At 34.3% G+C, this 22,009-nt stretch overlaps 1 protein-coding gene across 2 annotated transcripts in view; it reads right to left on the bottom strand.

Annotated features, from left to right (window-relative positions):
* Positions 1-9,796: 9,796 nt before the first annotated feature.
* Positions 9,797-22,009, bottom strand: part of LOC125833055 (ATP-dependent RNA helicase DBP2-like) — a 28,388-nt gene continuing 16,175 nt past the window's right edge. The window contains exons 10-15 of one of the 2 annotated variants that reach the window (XR_007443285.1): positions 14,744-14,875; positions 11,211-11,285; positions 10,677-10,766; positions 10,508-10,582; positions 9,959-10,372; positions 9,797-9,856 (exon numbers count right to left, since the gene is read on the bottom strand). Coding sequence is in view for 1 of the 2 variants with exons in the window: in XM_049512211.1 (XP_049368168.1) it covers positions 10,199-10,372; positions 10,508-10,582; positions 10,677-10,766; positions 11,211-11,285; positions 14,744-14,875 (546 nt within the window). In the remaining variant the exon portion in view is untranslated. Of the gene's footprint in view, positions 10,373-10,507; positions 10,583-10,676; positions 10,767-11,210; positions 11,286-14,743; positions 14,876-22,009 lie in introns of both variants that reach the window. The other variant, XM_049512211.1, reaches the window with a different exon arrangement.

Raw genomic sequence — 22,009 nt, 5'->3', positions numbered from 1 at the left:
TTAGTTGGCGAGAAAATTTTAGATAACTGATAAGACCATCTCCAACCCACCTCTATTTTACTCTATAATCTCTATATTTGGAGAGTTAAATAGAGAATGGGCACTCCAACCACACTTTAATTCGCTCTCTATTCTCCATGTATAGAGAGGTGGAGAACTACCATTCACCTCTCTATTTTACTATTTTATTATTATTAGTTCTATTATTTTATAATCAACAATATTATTTTTCATATAAGGCCATTAACTAAATCTTAAGCATACGCAATTCTTCTTAAATGTAATATAACATTTTTTTAAAAAAACATATATTATTTTAATATATACTATTTTCATCCCCAAATTAATAATATTTCAACTTTTTAAAATTTTCATCACTTTAATATAATTTGATATTATTAATAATTTTCACTATGAAGAATGCACAAAATTAAAATGATAAGATGAAAATTTAAATTTGAAAATACTATACATATTATAATAATTTAAATACTAGATAACAATACAATACATAACATAATAATTTTATCACAACAATTTTGCAAGCAATTTATGTTCATTAATTTGTATATTATATAATATTTGCTTGCAATTTATTTTATTTAGAAATTTAGAATAAAGTATAATTTATATTAAATAAAAAAATTTAAAAAATGAAATTTTATGTTACATGAAAATTATATAAAGTGGTTATTTGGAAAACAAAAAGGAAATTATATTATTAAATAAGAAAATAAAATTGAAATAGAAATAATAATATAATATAATATTGAGGAGAGAGAAAAAGACTTTTTTAGAGAATAAAATAGAAAATTGAGTTAGAGTTGATTGTCTGAGAAAATAGAGAACTAGAGTATTTCTATTATATATATAGAAGAGTGAAGAGCAATGACGACCAAGGATAGTTTTGTAATATTAGGTTCATATAAGGGCAAAATAGTAATTGTGTTGTTAGTCTAGAGGAATCCGGTTCTCTCTATTTCAAACTTCCCAAAAAAAAAGAAGCAAAAAAGTCACAGCGACACAGCTTGCATAAGCAACTCTTCTCTTCATCTTCTTCAAATCAGTGAGTCACCAATAGGCAGGTATGGTTTCCTTTTAATATTTGGTTGAAGTTTTATATGTTTCCTTCCATTATATCAATTTTCGATTCACCTTTGTTCGATTTGTTTTTTTTTTGCATTTTTTATCCCACTCGATTTTATCAACAAAAAATTTCAGACCTGAAGTTTCTCAAAAGAGTACCTCCTCAATCAATGGAGACTTGAACAGTTATCACCATTGTTAGCTGCATATTGACAAATTTAATCTTAAATTATTATCACCAAGTTAGATTTAGTTGTCAATAACCTAGAAAATTTCAATTTGAAACCCAAGCTTCAACAATGTTGGAATTCAAAGTTTTCCACCAAAGAAATTTCAATTCAATGTGTTCCACCGAATCAAATTTTCAGCTTTTATCATCTTTGAAGGCTCCAACCCTAAGTCTCAAATGCCTACAACGGAATTTTGAGAAATGTAGTTCAATATTCTTCTCCATAATTTGATATGTTTATTAAACTTCCAAAGCTTCTATCTAACATATAGACAGAAATCGAGGACCTGCAACAAAAAATTAGGAAACATATCAATAAAATCGGACAACAGATTCTAGAATCGAAGCCTTAACCAGCGTCATCCAGAGATCACATGTAGCTACTAAGTTATTTTCTGATGAACACTTATTATTGACAGACCCGTGGACTTAAGTACAATAAAGAACCAAATGGAGGCCAAGGATGGCTCCGAGTATAGGCGTGTCATAGAGAGTAGTGTTGATGTTAAGCTGTTGTTCAAGAATGCAATGGAGTACAATGATGGCAGGAGTGATCTTCATCTGATGGCGAAAATATTACTAGAAAATTTTTGAGGAGAAATGATTACAACTTCTGCCAAAAGTTAATGAGAAGGTAACTATTACTTTGGACAATTCTGTTCTTTGGTATAGCTTCCGTAATTTCTTAATATAATGATGCTTGTGTTTCAATACTCCATATTTTTACCTGTAAATATTGTATGTTCATCTTTTATTTCTACTATATAGAAACATGACGCCTAGGACGACCAAGGGCAAAGCAATAATTTTACATTAACAAATGCACTATATCAGTACTTCTAGAACCATCTGTCAATCTTTCACAGTGAAATTGCAATATTTCAACTCACCCTATGCACAAACACACACATAATTCTAGAAGCCTCACTTCTTCCATCCCTCTTGTTCCACTAACATTGAATCAAATCCCAACCCCAAGTGTTTATAATTCTAGGTACGTTCTTCTTCAATATTTGCAGCAATTTACTTTCACTTTTATTTCTCCTAACATCTTCGAGAATAAAGCTACTTGTATCAATGGCATAAATGGTAGAATTTACTACTTCATTAAGCAACCATCAAATATTGAATGCCACACGGTTGATAACACCTAATTAACTAGGAAAATCTCAATGCACATCACATGGTTCCTAATTTCTTTGCACTTTCAAGTATAATTTTTTAGTTCTCTTCCTCTTCTAAGATGTTCCAATTTCAATTAAGCTCTTCTCTCAATTTCTGCTTTAATCGTTGTCCAGTTCTTTGCAAATTTCTCAGCTGAGAAAAAGACATATTCCTGATTTGGGGATTTTTCCTCTTTCATTTTGAGTTCAACAGAATATATGATGCATCTTCATAACTATAGAAGGTATAAATTTTCTATCTAGAGTTACTTGTGCCTTTAGCTCTTCTCTTTACTGTTTTTACTTATTTATGTTCTCTTTTTGTGCAAAACTCCTTTGTTCTATCCAGATTCATCCTAAAGACCTTCTCTGAGAAGCCTTTACGTGTTGTGATCCAAGAGGTTAGCATTGAGGTTTTCTTCTAGAGATTCTTTCTTAGGTAATCTTCTTCTTTCTTTGCTTAGTTATGTAGTGTATGAATTTCATCGGCGCGGCTTTTCGATTTTCATGCCACAAAGTAGCAGGAAAATATCTATGTTCCTTGCTTTATATATATATATATATATATATATATATATATATATATATATAATCATTGAACTGTTTCACTCTTGTTTCAAAGTAAAATTTGGGGATTTAGTCTTCTCTAATTTTTGCTAAGTTGTTTTCTCTGCTACATGGGTTTTTTATGATCATGTTGGACGAGAGGGAGTTGCTCGGATGGTAAGCACCCCTCACTTCCAACCCGAAGGTTGTGAGTTCGAGTCACCAAGGGAGCAAAAAGGGGTGAGACCTTCTAGGGAGGGTAAAAAAATAAATTTATAAAAAAAAATAAAAATGATCGTGTTGATAATTTGACATTTCTATGCATACTGCTTATCTTTTTGTTACAATAAAAAAAGAATTCAACCACAAGAATCTTTCTAATTTGTTATTATTAATTACATTGTAATGTTTTGAGTTTCTCCATAATACCTTGAATTTATGGTCCCATTTTAGATTGACATGGAAGTTGATAATATTAGCTGTTAGTATTTGATGAGGAAAAGTTGAACTATGTTTTGTCTTGGTGTATTAATTAACATAATAAACTGGCTTTGCCAAATGCAAAAATGTTTGGATTACATGTTCCCTTATTTGAATACTTTTATTTGTTCCAAATGAACTTGAGTTTAAAGTTTTTCTATTTTTTTTAATAATAAGTGTGAGTCGTTTGGACGATGAAAGTTATTACAGTACTGTAAATAAAACGAAAGCTGAGGATAACTAAAGGTTCATTCTTCAACTAACTTTTAGCTCACCACACGTATTCATTGTGGCAAGCCCCATGTTGTCTTCTTCACATTTTAGGTGTCTTTACTCATCAGCGGCATTTTACCCTGTTTACAATTGTCTTACATCTTACAACACGCCTTAAGCTGACTCAAGTGGAAATAATTGAACTTTTTCCACATGTTATTTTAGGTTACTCCTTGATGTGGGTAAGAGGCAGTTCATCAACAGTTGTTTGTTTAGTAAGAAGCCTTATTACTTGAAAGCACAGACACAACGCAATAGGAGAGTCCGAGTGACAACACTCCTCTCTGTGTAAGAAGACAATGCAAATGAACCTACTCTGCAGCTTTCACGGTGTTTATCTCACATTAAATTCTTGAAAGGTCTCATTTTTGTTGTTTGCTGATTATCCTTTTATCTTTTACTAACAAAAAATGCTTCCAAAATTATTATTTTTTGCCATTCGTGTCACTTCAATTATATTACTTTAAGAGAAAATCAACCCCTTGCTATAGAAATGGTAAACACCTTTCCTGATGTCTGCTAAGAACATATATATCAAGGGAATTATAATTGGGTTCTTTTAACACCAAACAGTCTTTTCACTTGACATCGTAATCGGATGATGGTCTTTTATGGATGAAATAATTTGTTAGTTAGAAATATGTCCTTAGCTTCTTAGTATATCATTTTCTATTTCCTTTATAATCAGTCTTGTTCTAAGGTTGTTAGAACCAACCTTTCCTTGAGCATCTTTCTTATGTTCTATTATAGTAAATTTACATTCTTTGTTTTTATGTTCATCGAAGGAAAAGGAGACAATCCGTAAAGATTTGTATTGGTGGGATAGGGGAATGGTCAGGTGTGCAAAGGTGTCAGGTTGAGATGCATATCTCAATTGTAATGTAAAAAACTTGAAAAAAGAGAGATCAACTTTTCTTTTTTCTATGCATTTCATGATCAGAAAGTCCTAAGGTTGATGCTAATAGAAACTCATATGATTTCACAGACAAATTCTTTCATCTTATATGGCATCCAACTGAATATTCAATTGCATGTGTTGCTCATTGTCAATAGAAGCTTCATCATCATCATCATCAAGTAGTTGAGGTTCCACTGCTACATTACCACTTTCCAAAGCACCAAGCCGTGCCAACATAGCCTCCTCTGACAACGAAAAACTAATAAATAGATCCTTAAATTTAGCAGGTATCCAAATTTTGGGAGAAAACATAAGGTATTAAGAATACATCTGTTCTATTATCAGAACTAGCAAGAGCACCAACCATTTTTGCAGCAATTTTATGAGTTCGCATAAACATTTGTCTAAATATCTAATGATTTCACTTTCTTACCTCATTTGTTGTTTTTGTAAAGCTTTTGTTGTGCTAAGAAGTGGCGTCCAGAAAAGTGATTGCTTTGTCACTTGAAGAGGTGAAGTGTTGCGAAGTGATATGACAATGTTGCAAGGTGTTGAAGCGAAGCACCTTAGAGAAATGTGCTTCTATGGCAGAAGCACTCCTTTGTATTTTTAACATTTCAAAAGATTTATGGATTTCACATCTTCTACGATAATCGACATTCAGGTAAGCATCTTTTCTATCTTCATCTTCGTTCTTGTCCTGCTTCTCCATCGATATTCAGGCCTGCTATATTTTTTTTTCCTTTTTCCTTCTCTAGAGCTCTCTATTGTCTGCACTACTTCGGTCTCTGATTTTTCTTTTCTTTCTTCTTCTACTTCCTTTTATTATGTTTTATTGTTTTCCTCTATTTTTTGCTGTATTTTGGTATCCTCTACTATCTGCTCTGTTTTATTGAATTTCTGTGTTGCTATTTTTTAAACATCAATTAAAACATAATGTTAATTATTTCTCTTATCTCTTAAATCTTAATAGCGATTAAAAATGGGTGATCTGGTTTATAAAAGTAAAGCTTTAGAAGAACAAGAAATAGATATTGAATCATTAATAACTTATATATTGTTTTTCCAATGGCCTTTGGAGGCTTTATCCACCTTTTACCTTCTAATTCGAACTTTTGCTTAAATATCATCTTTCTATTTACTTTTGATCTTTTTTTCTAGAAATATGCAGTTACAATAATCCAGCCAAAGTAACATGAATTAAATCCAAGACGATTCGAAATAGAAAAACTTCAATCATTTTTATTTGTTTGATGAAGGGAGAAAAATTAACATTTGCATTGAATCCACAAATGCTTGTATTTTTGAGTTACTTTGAGATCATTAAAACTTTCTCTTAATAGTTAAAATCACTACCCTTTGTGCAAGTTTGAACAAAGGATTGTCTTAAAAAGGGTACTTTGAAAGCATTCATGTATAACAAGAAAATAGGGTTGTCTTTCTAAATTCTCTCCCTATTGTTTTAGAAAAATCTTTTTCAGATGATATGTTGCCTACATCTCAAGGATCTTTTTAACTGGTTTTACATTTCATATGCCTCTCAACATGATTTAGTAGTTTTGTGGTCTCACAATGGTATTGGCTTAAAAATAGTAAGTTTTCTCTTCTTCTGGGTTATACAAAATTGACTGCAGATAAGTTGCTTATACTTTGTTCTGCTTTTTTATTTTGGTTTGTTGTGAAAAGAGACAATTACAAAAGTAAGTACTACTCTTCGATGTCCCCTTTTTTGCTATTATATCATTTTATCATCAGAATTATAGTATGAGTACCTTCTTTATTTGTATAGAGAAAAATAAAATTTGGTGTATGCTTAAAATGTAACCTTAGAAGAAGTTTAATAAAGAAACATTTGTTGATATGAGAAACTTAATTAGATCATGATTTACTCGATCTAAAGATACTAACACGTCTAAGTGGTGTAATTTTTTTGCATCCTTATTGATATGAATTGTTTTTCCTCAATATTAAACATGACATGTTAAGTGATCAAAACTATATTTTGATTGTTGTGATAATTATTTGTTTTTTTTGAAGATGTTGGTCTAGACTTATTAATCACTTCACATTATTTGTTCCATTTTGGAAACAAGCTTCAACTATAAATATTTTTTAAAGATTCTTTATCTCCAAAAATATTATCTGATGATAAAAGTAGAAATTTATTTCTTTGTAGTTACTGTTACACTGTTAATTTTATTTTATTAAAAAATTGCTATAGAATGTCAACAAAACAAATTAAAAGACATTTTTTTTTGTAGAATATGATGTCTTCCACTCAATATCCATGTGAAGAAACCATTGCTATTTTTAGGATAACTTCTATCCTTATCTCTGTATATTTTAGATGCACCAGCAAAACTTGTAATTTTTGGAATAGAAGTGTGGTGGGAGGCTTGGAGCTGACGTTAGGGTATTTTCTTTTGATTACTATGGTGTTCCAGTCATCTTGTGCACACCGCAACTAATTCCATGACGGGCCTACTATCTTCTATTAGCATCCATGAACGTATTAAGAATGTTAGAAACACATTCTTCTGTTATTTGTTGGTATTTATCGATATTGGTGATGTAGATATGCTGCTTCTTCTACTTGTAGTTAAAAAAAATAATGATCTAACTTGTGGATGATGGACTTAATGTACTTCATTAAATTGCTCAAATTTATGCTAATTTTGTGTAGCTTCCTAGATCTATCCAAGTGTAAAGATAGTAGAAGCTGGTCCAAGAGATATGACTGCATAATGAAAAAATTAAATAAGAACGAATTTTCTAAGGCATACACATGATAAGTAGGTAAAAGAAGTAGTTTCATGGTGAATTTCATGCAGTTGAAGTTACATAGATGGATGTAGTAGCATTTGCATAGTTTTATCATGTTGTGTTGGATATGCTATTTCTAAAACTTGAAGTTGTAATCGATTGACTGAAATTGAGATATCTTGAAATCTATATTACTGAGACTTTTAAAAATTATCGTGGATACTTAAAAAATAATACATTTTGGAGAATCAAACATGAGAGTGGCAATATTTTGGGAGATTTCAAGCAACATGACCCAAACATTACTGCAAGATTCACATATAAGCAACTATATAGATAAGAGGATTTAATATGTCGGCAGGTAAATTCTATTGCTAACTAATATTATATTTCTACAACTCGAGTTATTACTTTTTGAAATTGAATATATATGTTGGTATCAATACAATCTGATGTACTTATTTTTTCATTTGGTGTGGCATTTGCAACTACCACTCAACTCTATGCTGAGATATTTAGTGTTCCAAGAACGCATAAGATATATTAACATGTAATTGAGTCTGGGCTTCCAGACAAGGACTCAAAAGTTATGTGCTTAAAGTATGCTGAACTTGAGAAGTGGCTAGAAGATATTGATCAAGCCCGTGCACTATACAATCACTCATCTCAATTCACAGACCCTAGATTTGACCCTGATTTATGGAACATGTGACATGAGTTAGAGGAGCAGCATGGTAACAAGGATATCTTCCGCGAGATGCTCCATGTAAAGAGGAGTGTATCTTCAAGCTACATCCAGGTAAAAAAATTGTCATCCTATTCTTCAGCTTTTCTTATGTCCCACACCTTGTAGGCTTGTATGGTTTGAAAAGGTCATTGTAAATATCAAATTCTTTTACTGATTGTTTATTTTCAAGTAAAAAATGTTGTCAATTTGTCATCAACTTTAGTACGAGGGTCTATTCATTGAATTTTCTCCTGCAAAATGTATGTGCAATAGAGAAAACAAATCTCTTTTTACTTTATAACTCTCTAATATCCATTTTTGCACTCCGCTTATTTTTTATTTTTAGTTGATTGAATTATTATTTTTTGGATCTTTAAAGGTACTTCAAAACTCCTCCTCAAAAGATTTGGTTTGTGGAATTGCAAACATTGGCTACTGAGATGGAAAGTATTGTGCGAGATGAATTTAGATGAAAGTGTAACTTACAATAATGGTCCCAACAACCTCCGAGTTGCTTGTCTCAAGCTTTCGTATTACTGATAACACCTTATAGTGCAACAATTTGGAAGGAGCTAGCACAAGTCTCTTGATGGTGACTCTTAAAGGGAATGTTTTATGAACATCTAGGGGGATAACAACTCTTAAATCAGATCGCTTCTTTCATGATTTTAAAATGGATGCGAGTCTCCTGTACATTTTTTGCTCACGAGCTATAGTTAGGCGCCCTTATCTTTTGTACTTTGAATGAATTAACTAAATTCGACACCTATTGCCATGTTCTGATTTTTGAGTAGGGTGTTTGATGATAAAATGCTAATTTTTTCTTTAAAAAACGAAAAGGAAACACTTGTAAACACATTGTAAATTTCCATATTGAGTTCTTTATCAACAGATTCTGAATCTGACCAACTTAATATTGAATTGATCGTTGAAACTTAAGAGAAACGACAATGCACCTTAATTGTTTCTTATTGTGTGGATTGTTTTATTATTATTATTATTATTATTATTATGTATGTAGGTTAGGAATATGATTTGTTACTGATGGAGTGTTATGTTTCTAAAATTAGGTTAATGAAAAGTATTTATTGCTATTTTGGATTTCAGGCATATTTCTGGTAGATCAAGCACAACTGAAATAACATCAGAATTAAAAATATTGGGCCCGTGCTTAGCACGGGCAAAAATCATATAGTATATTTAGAAAATAAAACAGAGGGTAAGGCAGGAAATGCCCTATGCACTTTGTGATTACTAGCTCTTTAAACTAAAAGCCAATTCAAGGAATAACAATGGCTTAGTTTTTACATATAAAACACATTATTTGTAACCACCGACTGCCGTACAACACAACTTCACCTTTGAGCTTTGATATAAATAACTCTACTTTATATTTGACCATCAATTTAAACGCAATTTTCCTACAATTAAATGACACAAGTCGTGCATCATCCATTTGCTCGTGCATTGCAGCAACATATTTACAAAACTAATAAATTTGCTAAATTACCCAATCTTCTTTCCATAACAGCCATGGATTTTGTCAACTATCATCACATTTGTTAGTTCATTTTTCATGATTCTTCACTACTTTTTTTCTAATGTTCTTTTGTCAAGCGTCAGTGAATGCAGAAAGCAGTTGGTGTAAATGCTCAAGAATATCCCAATACAAGTGTGACTACTACAGCCTTCTGCAGAATAAAACACTGTAAAAGGTAATATCAAAAACCAATAACCAAAATCCAGACAAATGGAATTGAGACTTGACAAGTCATTTTTAGCACATTTCCTACTCGGCCTGCAAAACTGTGCTCAATGTTCCCTTCATGGATAAGAACCAAAGCACGTGTGAAACACCAAATACTACACACAGAAAGGGTTTCAAGGGCTAGCAGCTCCTTATGTTGCTGATTTCTATTCTTGCATGTTAAAGATGTTTTTGCACTACAAATGTACACACACATTGGAGCATCACGGCATTGCCACTGCTACAACTATCGGAGTAGAGGCACATAAGATATGGACAACAAACATCAGTCATCCCAAGCGTCATCTGCGGCTCCCTCCTTTTTGATCATTGATGGGGCAATCATGTGCCTATACTTATCCTCCACATTTACCGTGGACCCTACTAAAGAGAGCTTAGACAATTCACTCCATGCTTCTTTTTCCGCAGCTGCAGCTTCTCTCTCCTTTCTTCTTGCAGTCTAATAATGTGAAAATAACACAACTCCTCAAAATAAAATAAATGTAGGACAGAAACACTTTGATATACATAGTGAGAGGAAATAGGAGTGCATAGGGAACAAACACAAGAATGAGATAGAACCAACGAGGCATACCTTTCCCATAGCAATGGTCACATCATTGCCAGAACCAATATCAGCTATTGCTCTTCTTATTTGAGCCACAAGATACTGTGAAATTAAACAAAGCAAGAAAGCACAAGTCAAAACATGAACATCAACAAATATGAACAAGAGAGAAAATGAGTATAGCAAAAGGAAAGACCATATCGCGATCAGTATAGAATGAAGTAGCTCGGCCCGTTGACCCTGCACGACCAGTCCTTCCAATCCGGTGTACATAATCTTCCATGGTCTAAATTAACAAAGGAAAAGTTGCATCAAACTTTACACAGTTCCACACACTGGTAACTGGTTAAAAGTCCAATAATTAGGAGGATTCAGAGAGTCATCAGAGCATGAGCTCTTGTTTATATCCAAGATAACAAATTGAATTTTTAGACCTGTATTAAATGGATAACTGAAGAATTGCCAGGGGGAGAACTAAAGACGACTAACAAAATATGCCAGGGTTACTAGAATAACATTGTGAAGAGAACTAAAATACCAAAATTTGAAAGCTCTTCTATGCATGTGAAGCTTCTAAATCTATGTTACATTGACTCAGGTAGGGGTACAATTCTAATATGGGTAGGAGTAACTAATCCAAATGTGTACCTACAACTTTAGCAAAGTTAATAGTGTTTTTCCATAAAGAGTAGCTCTAAATGTAACTTATTATTCTTGCAGTCTGCAATACCTTTGGAAGATCTAGGTTAATTACATGTGCAACTCCTGTGACATCCAATCCCCTAGACGCAACATCAGTAGCAACCTGCCAATCCATCGTAAGAAGTTAATTGTACAGATAGATGGAAGTTCAAAAGGCGCCAAAGAATAATCGAATCAAATTCATTTCATTGTTTTTCGACACCGAATTGAAAGGGATTTAGCGCAGTTTGGTAGCACCTTTGTTTTGGGTGAAAAATGATCAAACCCTTCCATCCCTACCTATTACTGTAACGACTAATCCATTGAGATCAATTCAAATTTGACATGAAATTTTCCTTTTATGAGACTCTGCAATCTGCATGCAAGTTGTACTGGGGGTACAGAAAAAATCATTCTTCTTTATAGTCGTATCTATATTGATAAAAAAATGTTCTTAGTTAGGGTCAGCAGAACATGGGTCGCCAAAACCCGATGTTGTAGGTTCATGAAGAACCAAGTTCACATCGCAGAAAACTGTCCACGCTTGTATATGACCCAAGGACAGTTTTGGACGGACACATTGAAGTGTTGGATAAAGACGATTCGCAGTAATTTAATTTTTTAAAGGAAGCACAAATTTCTCAGATGACACAGTGGTATTTTATAAAGCAGAGTGGGAACAAATTTGCTACTTAAGAGTGATCTTGGTGATTTTTGAAGCTTTGCTTAGGACTCAAACTTAAATGAAGAAAGAGTAGTATTTTTCCAACAAAGGAGGTGAAGCAGATTGTGACTCTCGCAAATATTTTGAAGTGCAAGAAAGAAGAGTTGCCTACAGTCTACCTAGGCATGCTTTTGGGTTCCAAGCACAAAGCAGAAAAAAATTGGGATGGCATAATTGAGAAATCTGAGAAGAAATTGGCTATATAGAAGTCCCAATAATTATCTCTAGGAGGAAGAGTTACACTAATCGACTCAGTAGTGGATTCTCTACCGACATATGTGATGTCCCTTTTCCCTATTCCTAGTAAGGTTTTCAAGTCTCTGGATGCTCTAACAAGAAATTTCCTTTGGCAAGGAAATAAGATAGAAAAGGGCTTCAACTTGGTCAAATGGCCTATAGTACAACAAAGTAGGGAAAATGGGGGACTGGGAGTGAGGAACTTAAAGCTCATAACAAGAGCCTACTTTCAAAATGGTTGTGGGGGTATGTCAAGGAGCAGGTTCTAAGGAAAGAGTTAATACATCACAAATATGGGCAACTGGATCACTGGGGTACTAGTGAAGTCATTGACACTTAGGGTTCGTTTGGTTTGAATACAAGTTATCCTGGGATTAGTTATGTTGGAATAAGTTATGCTGGGATTAGTTATACTGGGATTTGCTGGGAGTAGTTTTTATTGCTTGTTTGGTTTGTCATAGTCAAACTTATATCCATTGCATAATTTTTAATAATAAGTTGTTTGTTTACAAAAATACCCTCCACCTTATTTAGTTTTTTTTTTTTTTTTACATTTTCTTTGCAAACTTTAGTTATTCATTCTCAAAAATCAAACTTTCATGTTATTTAGCTTAAATATTTTTATATGTGCATTTTCCATGATTGTGCCGTGTGTTTTTAAAGTTAAACTTTCATCTTATTTAACTTTAAAATAAAACTTCCATCTTATTTAACTTAAAAATAAAATTTTCATCTTATTTTAGCTTAAAAATAAAACTTTCATCTTATTTAGCTTAAAATTAGAGTTTCATCTTATTTAGCCTAAAAATTAAACTTTCATCTTATTTAGCTTAAAAATAAAACTTTCGATCTTATTTAGCTTAAAAATAAAACTTTCGATCTTATTTAGCTTAAAAATAAAACTTTCGATCTTATTTAGCTTAAAAATAAAACTTTCATTTTAAGTTTATCAAAGTAAAAGAAATTTTATTATTAAAGTTATCTACATTTTAATGGATACATAGAATATAATTTTTGAGTGAGTAATAAACTATGTAATTCAAAATATGTAATTTAGTAGTGGAGTGAATATTTTAAGAGAAATCAAAATATAAATAAATATAAAATTAGGCAAAAAAATCAACTTATAATATATTCATAAATAAAATTTGTATTTATAAAATGTAATTTTTTAATAGAAAAATATATTATGATAAAAACAACGATTAAGTAAGGTTGTGAATGTTATTATAGTTGTTTAAAATTATATTAATATACATGAATGTATAAGTGGTGTATAAAAGAGAGTTTAAGGGGTAATTATTCCACCCTCAGGGAGGGATAACTTATCCCAGTACTATTTGTTAATCCTGGGATAAGTTATCCCATCCTGTCCACCAAACAACGGATTAAGAGACACTAAATTTTTATCCCAGGATAACTTTCTCTTATCCATATCACCAAACGACCCCTTAAGGTATTGGGGTGTGGAGGACCATCAGGAACTTGTGGTTGGCTCTCAATAGCAGCTCAAAGATTATTGTGGGCAAAGGAGATGAAACTAAGTTCTGGACAGATGATTGGTGTGGCAATGAGATGTCAAGGGACCTGTTCCCTGGTCTTCTCTCAATATGCACAAATCCTGATATTGGTGGAGCTCTTGAGCTTGATTGGTGGATTCCATGGTACTAATCTAGACCAAGACAGAATAGCATGGAGACATCACAATATGGGATATTTTCTGTGAACTGATTATAGACTTAGAGGAGGTACAGGAAGATCCACAGGACTTTGGAACAATGTGGAGAAGTGTGGTCGCTACCAAGGTGAAGTGCTTCACTTGACTTGTTGCTAGGAAGAGTTGTCTTACTCATTCAGTAGAGGGGCATCAACATAGCATCTAAATACCTCCTTTGTAAAGGGGCTCGAGAGACTAACAAGAACCAATTCATGCACTGTAAGGTTACTGCACAGGTGTGGGCTCTGCTTACTAGCATAGCCAATGAATACTAGACTATGCCAAAATACACTTCTGACCTCCTAAGATGTTGGATCAAAAGGGGAGGCTATAAGAGCTAGAAAAGATGGCAGAGAACAGTTCCAACATGTATATGGTGGATTATATGTAAGGAAAGGAATCAAAGAATATTTGAAGGAAAGGAGTGTATAATACACAAGATCAAATGGAAAGTAATTATTACTCTAGGAATTTGGTGTAAAGAACAGGATATAGAAGAGGAGATCCAAACACCCGCAAAACATTTCCTCTTCCTACAATTTAGAAGCAAATATATAAGAACCTAGATCATCTCTTTGCATCAAAAAGGGTGAAGCGGACACTTGTATTCTATTCCAATCTGGAAATAATGCTGACAGATTGCAAAAGGAGAAAAGAAAGGTTGAAAAGACAGAAGAGACCACTTTTTTTCTCAGAGAGAGTACTTGATTTCAAGAAATCATACTTCATCCTAAAGGAAAACAAAAAAGTTTTACACCCTCAAGCACTACCAACTGATGTTGCTTGGGGATATTATTACTCCTATTGCCTGACATAAATCAGGGATAAGGAAATTCATAAGTAATCTGTATTCAACAAGCGAAAATATCATGAAATATTACAGCAGTAGATGTTTTAAACATACCAAGATATTGATAGGTCCATGTCTAAAATCACGAAGGGCAGCCTCTCTTTCATTTTGGCTTCGACCACCATGAAGTGCAGTTGCAAGCAAACCCTGCTGTGTTAAAGCTTCTGCTACTTCATCACATTTTGTCTACACGATGATGGTGCATAGTGCCATTGTTAAAAGCATGCACTTATACATTTTTTTTAAAAAAAAGAGACTGAAGGTCTTCAAGAAGATAAATCAAAATTATACAACAGTCATGCAAGAACCAACTAAAAGCCCTTATCAGGAACATGGCCATAAGGATGTACATGCTGAAAAAGCCCTAGCCATTCACAAAAGCATATAGAAGGGACTGGATAGTAATCACTCATCAGTTCTAACAGGGAAGAAAATTATCAGATCAAAGGAATCCTTAGTCTTACTCTCCCCTCTAGGATCTCAAACCTGTGCTACTGAGATCAGCCGCCTCATTCACAACAATCAAGTGGCACAAACATAGTGGTTGTAATAACTGATCCAAGAAAAAAAGAATAGTAGTTGTACTAATCCTAAGGAGTTTCTCAAATGTGTACAATGGGCTTCGCTAATGAGCATGTCTTTGCCTAACTGAATAAGATGGACGGAGGATGAAGCAAATCAGATTAGTGACAGACAAAGGTAGGACAAAAGTGATGGTGACATCCTTTACACTGAAAAATTAGTTTAACTAGGAGCTGACTGGAAAGGTACAAGTGTCTTCTGTATCTTCTTCAAGAACCCCACATAGAACAGCCCCTAAGTTAGCCACCAAAATGAACTTTATGGTTTTTGCTACTGAAAAATAAACTCTTTAATGCCCTTGTGCACTTTCACATGTATGCTACTTAATAGTTAACACCACTTGTCCATTTCATTTAAATGCAGCAAGCATTCAACTAAACTACTGGGACAGAAAGCTTGCATAAGCCCTGGCTGTGCATTCTGCCTTGCTTAACTAATGCTTTAGCGTAGGCATCAAGGTATAGTACACTTTCACCAATGGGTATACCATTGGGGATAGGATCTTGGATCATATAAAAACTACTAATATTGATTTTAAATGAGAAAATACATAATTACCCCATTAAACTAAGACCTGTTTTTTAAAAAGACACTTGAACTTTGCAGGGGTCCTATTACCCCCCTCTTCCTATGTAGAGTGAATTTATTGTCCCATTACGTGCCTATGTGGCATGTAGAGTGTAGTTCACTCTTTGATAGCGAGTGAGCTGAGCCAAAAATGTAAATATATATTTATTTAAGTATTTATTTAATTAGAAATGTTATTTTTTTCTTTTATTTTATTTATTTTATTGTACTTTCTCCATTCTTTTTTTTTTTTTTGCTATCTTCTTCCCCAAAACTCAAAAGAACCCACTACCTCTTCTCTATCTTCTTCAACTTAGAAGACCCATTTACTTTACTCTTTTTTTTTCCTCGTCTTCTTGCTTCTCTTTGTTCCCTTTTCTTTTTTATCCCTTCTTTTTTCAAAAATAATAATAATTGTGAACCTCCTTTGATAATATTATTTTTTTAAAATAAAATAAAATAAATTATTATATAGTTCTTTAGCATCTAAATAAACAAATTTCATCGATTCGAGAGCATTATAGTATTTCATTACCTCCATCGTAATGGAGTTCCGCTGAATAATTGTTTTAATATTGAAAAGAAGATGGTAGATTGAAGGTGATTATTAATTTTCAATGTATAATTTATTAGTAATTTTATTTTGATTTAATAATGATTTGATGATATTAATGGTGGAGATGAGATTATAATAATGGCGTGATGAAGGCTACTCCGTAGAATTGGCGGCGATGGTGGCCAAGTCGAGGACTTGTAGTGATGGTGGCTATATGGAGGGTTGCAAGCGAAGAAGAAGAGTGATGAAGAAAGAAGTAGAAAGAGAAAAAAAAAGAAAAAAATGAAGCTAATAAAATAAGAAAAAACAAAAATGAAAATAAAGATTAAAAATTAAAACATAACACGTGGCAGATAATAATTGGTGCGTGATTGCACTTCCTTTTTGCAATTGAGGGTGGCTGAAAAGTGGGATATTTATAACACTTTAAAATTGTTTAAGGGGGTAATAGGACCCCCGCAAAGTTCAAGTGTCTTTTTAAAAAACAGGTCTTGGTTTAATGGGGTACTTATGTATTTTCTCATTTTAAATCTTGATACTAAAAAAATGTGGTGTAGAAAAATATTAACTGAAAATGAAAACAGCCATAAATAAAAGAACTTCACAACTTACTTTGAATATGGAGAGCACTTTTACCCAAGAAAATTAGTAAATGGGAGAGAGCTTGAACACATGAAAGGTTTCCAAGAATATTTTAAGAAAGCTAGAATTGCCAAGTGAGATCTGCTCTTTCTTACAAATAACAGTTATTGCAAAATTTTCTAGCTCATATGAAACTCATTGGTTAGAAACTTGCAATATTTAATATGAGCTCGTAATTGACTGCTTTCTTTTCTCAAAGAAACTTGGAGAAGGCTATCTGGTAGGAAGGGGATAAGACCTTTTCATTACCTCTTTAGCCTTCCCAACAATCATAAATCCATCTAGGCATTGTTGCTGTGATGTTGTCATATTTAATAAAACCATGAATGGGATCTCGATCTGAGATATAGGAAATTGTACTGTGCGTCCCTATAATTAAAGTGATTATAAGTTTGTGGCCTGTATTGAATTGGCAAAGGCCTCGGAGTATGCAAGTGCTCTTCTGGCTAATCTGCAGGCTTAAAATTTTTTGACGATGAAATTTGAAAATTGAACATGGGAAGGGTCATACTAACCTTTCATTATGAACCTGGATAAGTTCATAATATTTTTTGGTTTTGACGGACAGTTGGTTTCAACATAATTGTCAGTGCAACTATTTATTTTTTGAGAAGGTAACAACTTAATAAATAAATAATCCTTCGCACAAAGACTGTAAGAGATAAAACAGAGTTACAAGACCCCAAGAAACAGCAAAAACCTAGTCTAGTGCAAGTTATAAGGATCCAATGATGTCAACTATAGACTCTACCTCCTCTACCAGGGATTTTTTTCACCAAAAGTGAATAAAAAAATATACAATTCATCTTTCATCTTCTGTTCAGAATTAGCTCTATAATCAAAATATTAAAGTTTCTTTCCTTACATATTGTCTACCGGATACAAGCTGGGATGAGGCTCCACCAACTCTTTTCTTTAGTAAAACACCTGGATCATTCCAGAATGCTATCATTTCTGCAGTTTCCCTAGGTGCTGTCCATATTAAACCCTTCATACTCATGAATAGAAGTCACAGCTTGCAGGTCAGCTTGCAGTGTAAAAAGAGGTGATTGTTTGTTTCAATCTCCTTACTACATAGAAAGCACATACCTCTCCTCATCAAGCAATCATGTGTTAGAACAGCCTCTTTAACCACTAGCCAACAAAAGCATGCAACTTTAAAATAACCTTCCAGATAAGCTTCTAAAGATTCCAATTCCGTGGCCCAGAGCGTGCTTGCCCAGCACTTTTAAAGGCACCATATGCTGGGTGTGCCTCTGCCATAGACCTTGGTTGTATCTCCCTTACACACAGTACAACAGAGACAACTCCACAATATCAATGCTTCACACCAAATCGGGATCGTGAAGACAAACCCATTTTTTTCCAACTCAATACTTCTAAGAATTGAATCAAAATGACCCTTCACTTTCAGTTGAGCCCATTTGTTTCAATCCAACCTCCACATCTGACCCAAACTCCATAAACATTTCATGAGACCAGAGAGGGAGAGGTAACCCCAAAGCCCTTTATCTACACCCATTTGAGATAAGCAGTGGCCGATAAACATCCAATTTCCGGCCACACCAATGAAGCTTCAATAAGTTATTTCTCCATCTCCACCTCCTTATTTAGTGTGCTCCACAGATTTTCTAGGTCTTTCAGTTTTGGAGATAGATAGTAGAGGCTTCATAAATAGACAATTTTGGAGAGCCTTTCAGTTTCACATGTTTTATTTAAAACTTATTTTCATACTCGGTATATTCAGTGAAGTTTTGAGATTGAGTAAACTGTTTTTAAACGTTACTTTCAATTTGATGCTTATGTATGTTTGAATTAGTCTTCCGCTTGTAGTCAGCCAGGATAAGGGTTCGCTTGGGGACCAACAATGGTTCTCGAGTGCCGGCAACGTCCAAGGTGTAGGCTCGGGTCGTGACAGATAAGTACTGAGTTTTCCATGGGGATAAGCTCTTCATTGCCTTCTCTATAATAGTCCCAGATCTCCACATATTTACGTCTCCTACCTGTGGGCATACCTAAATAAACAGTAGGTAATTTGTCCACTCCACACCCTAGAATGCCACAATGCCTGAATATTGTTAACCTATTTAATGGGGAATAGGATTTTTTCCTCCAGTTTACCTTCAAACTCGAAACAACTTCAAAAACGACTAGCATAACTCCGATGTATCCATTATGTTCCATTTTATCTTCACAAATCTTCAGCTCACCCACTCCTCTATCAGCTAACTTGAAACCCCTTAGCCAATATTTTGGAGTGTTGTATTCGCCATACTACTGAGGCCTTCCATTGCAAGAATGAATAGAAAAGGAACTAAGGGGTCACCTTGCCTGAGGGCCGAGGCCCCTTTTAGAAGGGAAAAAACCAACAGGTTTTCCATTATGACAAATTTAGTACAAAGGTTGATCCACTTTAACCATCTATCTCCAAATCCCATTTGTTGAGGATGTTCAGATGATAGTCACAGTTAACAAGATCAAAAGTTTTCTCAATGTCAAGCTTACACATTAGTCCATCAGTTAACACTTCACTTCTAGTTCTTGTGTCTACACATTCACTTGCTATGAGAGTTGCATCCATTATCTACCTCCCCTTGCCAAATGTCATTGGGTGTTTGTTTACCAAGCTATCTATCACCATCTTCATCCTTTCTGCCAAGATTTTAGCCATTATTTTGTACATTCCATATATCAAGCTAATTGCCTGAAATCTCTCAAGTCAATTGCTCCTGGCTTTTAAGGGATGAGAGCTACATAAGTAAGCATTCATGCTCCTTTCAAATACCTGATGATCATAGAAATATTGCATAGTGCCCATAATCTCCCCATTGACCAAGTCCCAAAAGGTTGGGTAGAAGTTTCTAGGGAAACCATGAGGCTCAAGGGCCTTGTCAATGGCACGTGACTTGAAGCTCTCCATATTCTCCCCTTCATCAAAATTCCTTTGCAACCATGTCTAATCTTTTGGGGTGATAACTGTTGCATCATGGATAGTGAGCTCAGGTTTCCACTCTACAATTTTCTTATACGAAGTCTGAAAAAAGCTCTGTACAACACTCTAAATAGCATCTGAACTAGTGGTGTTGAGTCCTGCCATTTTTGGAGTGTTGATAAAATTGTATCTCTTGAGGGTATTGGCCATTTTGTGGAAGTATTTGATATTTTTATCTCCATTTGTCAACCATTATCTACCTCCCCTTGACAAATGTTATTGGGTCTTTGTTTTACCAAGCTGTCAATCACCATCTTCATCCTTTCCGTCAGTATCTTAGCCTTATCTTGTAGATTCCAACTATCAAGCTAATTGGCCTGAAATCTCTCAGTTCAATTGTGCCTGCTGTTTAAAAGATGAGATTTACATAAGTAGCATTCATGCTCCTTTCAAATATTGCATAATGCCCATAATCCTCCCTCTTAGCAACCTCTTCAAACTCTATAATCTATAGCTAGTTGGGTTTTCTGTACTAGTTCTTGATCCGATAGAATTCTTTGTTCTTGAATAGTTTCCCTAGAGCTAATCTGCATAGAATTTCCTTTTTCCTCAATTTCCAATTCACCTTGTTATTCCTGCTCCACTTTATTAGCTTCTTTTTTAGAAGCTTGAGTCTGTTAGCTAGGATGTAGGCAGGTCTTCCTGTATTTGGGAATGAATTTCACCATTCCTTCACCTTGTCCTTAAACCCCTCTACCTCTAGCCACCAATTTGCAAATTTGAAGTCTTTTTGAAGTCCCAATCCCCATATGTTAGGAAGACTGGGTTGTGGTCAAAACCCAACCTTGGAAGCAAAGTTTGTTTATCCTATGAAAATGTGTCCCCCCATTCAGTCGAGTGCAAGAACTTGTCTATTTGGATGCACTCATGTGGCTTTCTCCCCTCCTCCAAGTGAGAACCCTCCAAATGAAGGATGGTCAACTAGTTCTTAGTCATTTGTGCACTAAGAGAACTAATCCATTGCTCCTGAGATTCTGCTACAATTTGCCCTTTTGGACACAAGCCTTGTGACATTGAAATCACCACATACCACCCTAGGCACCTCATAATTGACTCTGCTAGTTGCTAATTCACCCCAGATCTCTCTTTTGATAACCATGTTCTAGTCTGCATAGACAGCACTGAGAAACCATGTCAACTCCTGATTTATGCCTATGAATTTGCAGGGGATCACTTGACTGCTAACTTCAATCAGTTCCCCCACCCACTCTGTCTTGCCCCACATTCTTAGGATCCCTCCACTACTACCCCTAGCCTCCCCCACCCATTTGTTGGCCCACAACTCCCCTAAGCCATGTCAATTCATGATTTATGCCTATGAATTTGCAGGGGATCACTTGACTGCTAACTTCAATCAGTTCCCCTACCTACTCTATCTTGTCCCACATTATTTGGATCCCTCCACTATTATGGTATTACCCCTAGCTTTCCCCACCCATTTGTTGGCCCCCATAACTCCCCTATCAAGTTTTTGACATCTCCTTCTAATTTGGTTTCTAAAAGAACATGAATGTTTGGCTCCCCATTGTTGGACTAATTGTTTTACCGACCTCCTATTGAAGACCCCTCACATTCCAAGATGTGATCTTGATTATCATTGATAATTAATTGGTGGTCTCCTCCCTTTTCTTAATTCACTTCTTGATTCTCCATCCTTTTACTTCATCTCGAAAATTAAATTCATGACTTCTTTTGGAACCAAATTATTGTTGTTGGCTGGTTCCTTTGCCAGCCCCCTCCATTGGTCTAGGTTTTTTGAACCAAACCTCTGCTTCTTTTTCTAGAGCACCAAATAATGCCCCATATTCATTGCTTAATTTTGATGATGTTGTGTTGAACCCAAGTTGTAGCTCAGGGACAAATCCAACAATGTGAATGATAACAGGACTTCCAATCCTAGCCTTTATGAGAACTCCAAATCCACTATGGAATTTTTGTCATTGGACTCACAAGTCCTGACAAGATTAAATGATCTTGACAA

Source organism: Solanum verrucosum, unplaced genomic scaffold (assembly GCF_900185275.1).
Source record: "Solanum verrucosum unplaced genomic scaffold, falcon-dt-bn FXZP01000202.1, whole genome shotgun sequence".
In the NCBI taxonomy this organism is placed as follows: domain Eukaryota; kingdom Viridiplantae; phylum Streptophyta; class Magnoliopsida; order Solanales; family Solanaceae; genus Solanum; species Solanum verrucosum.
Note: the sequence above shows the minus strand (reverse complement) of the source record. Positions and strands in the feature narration are given on the sequence as shown.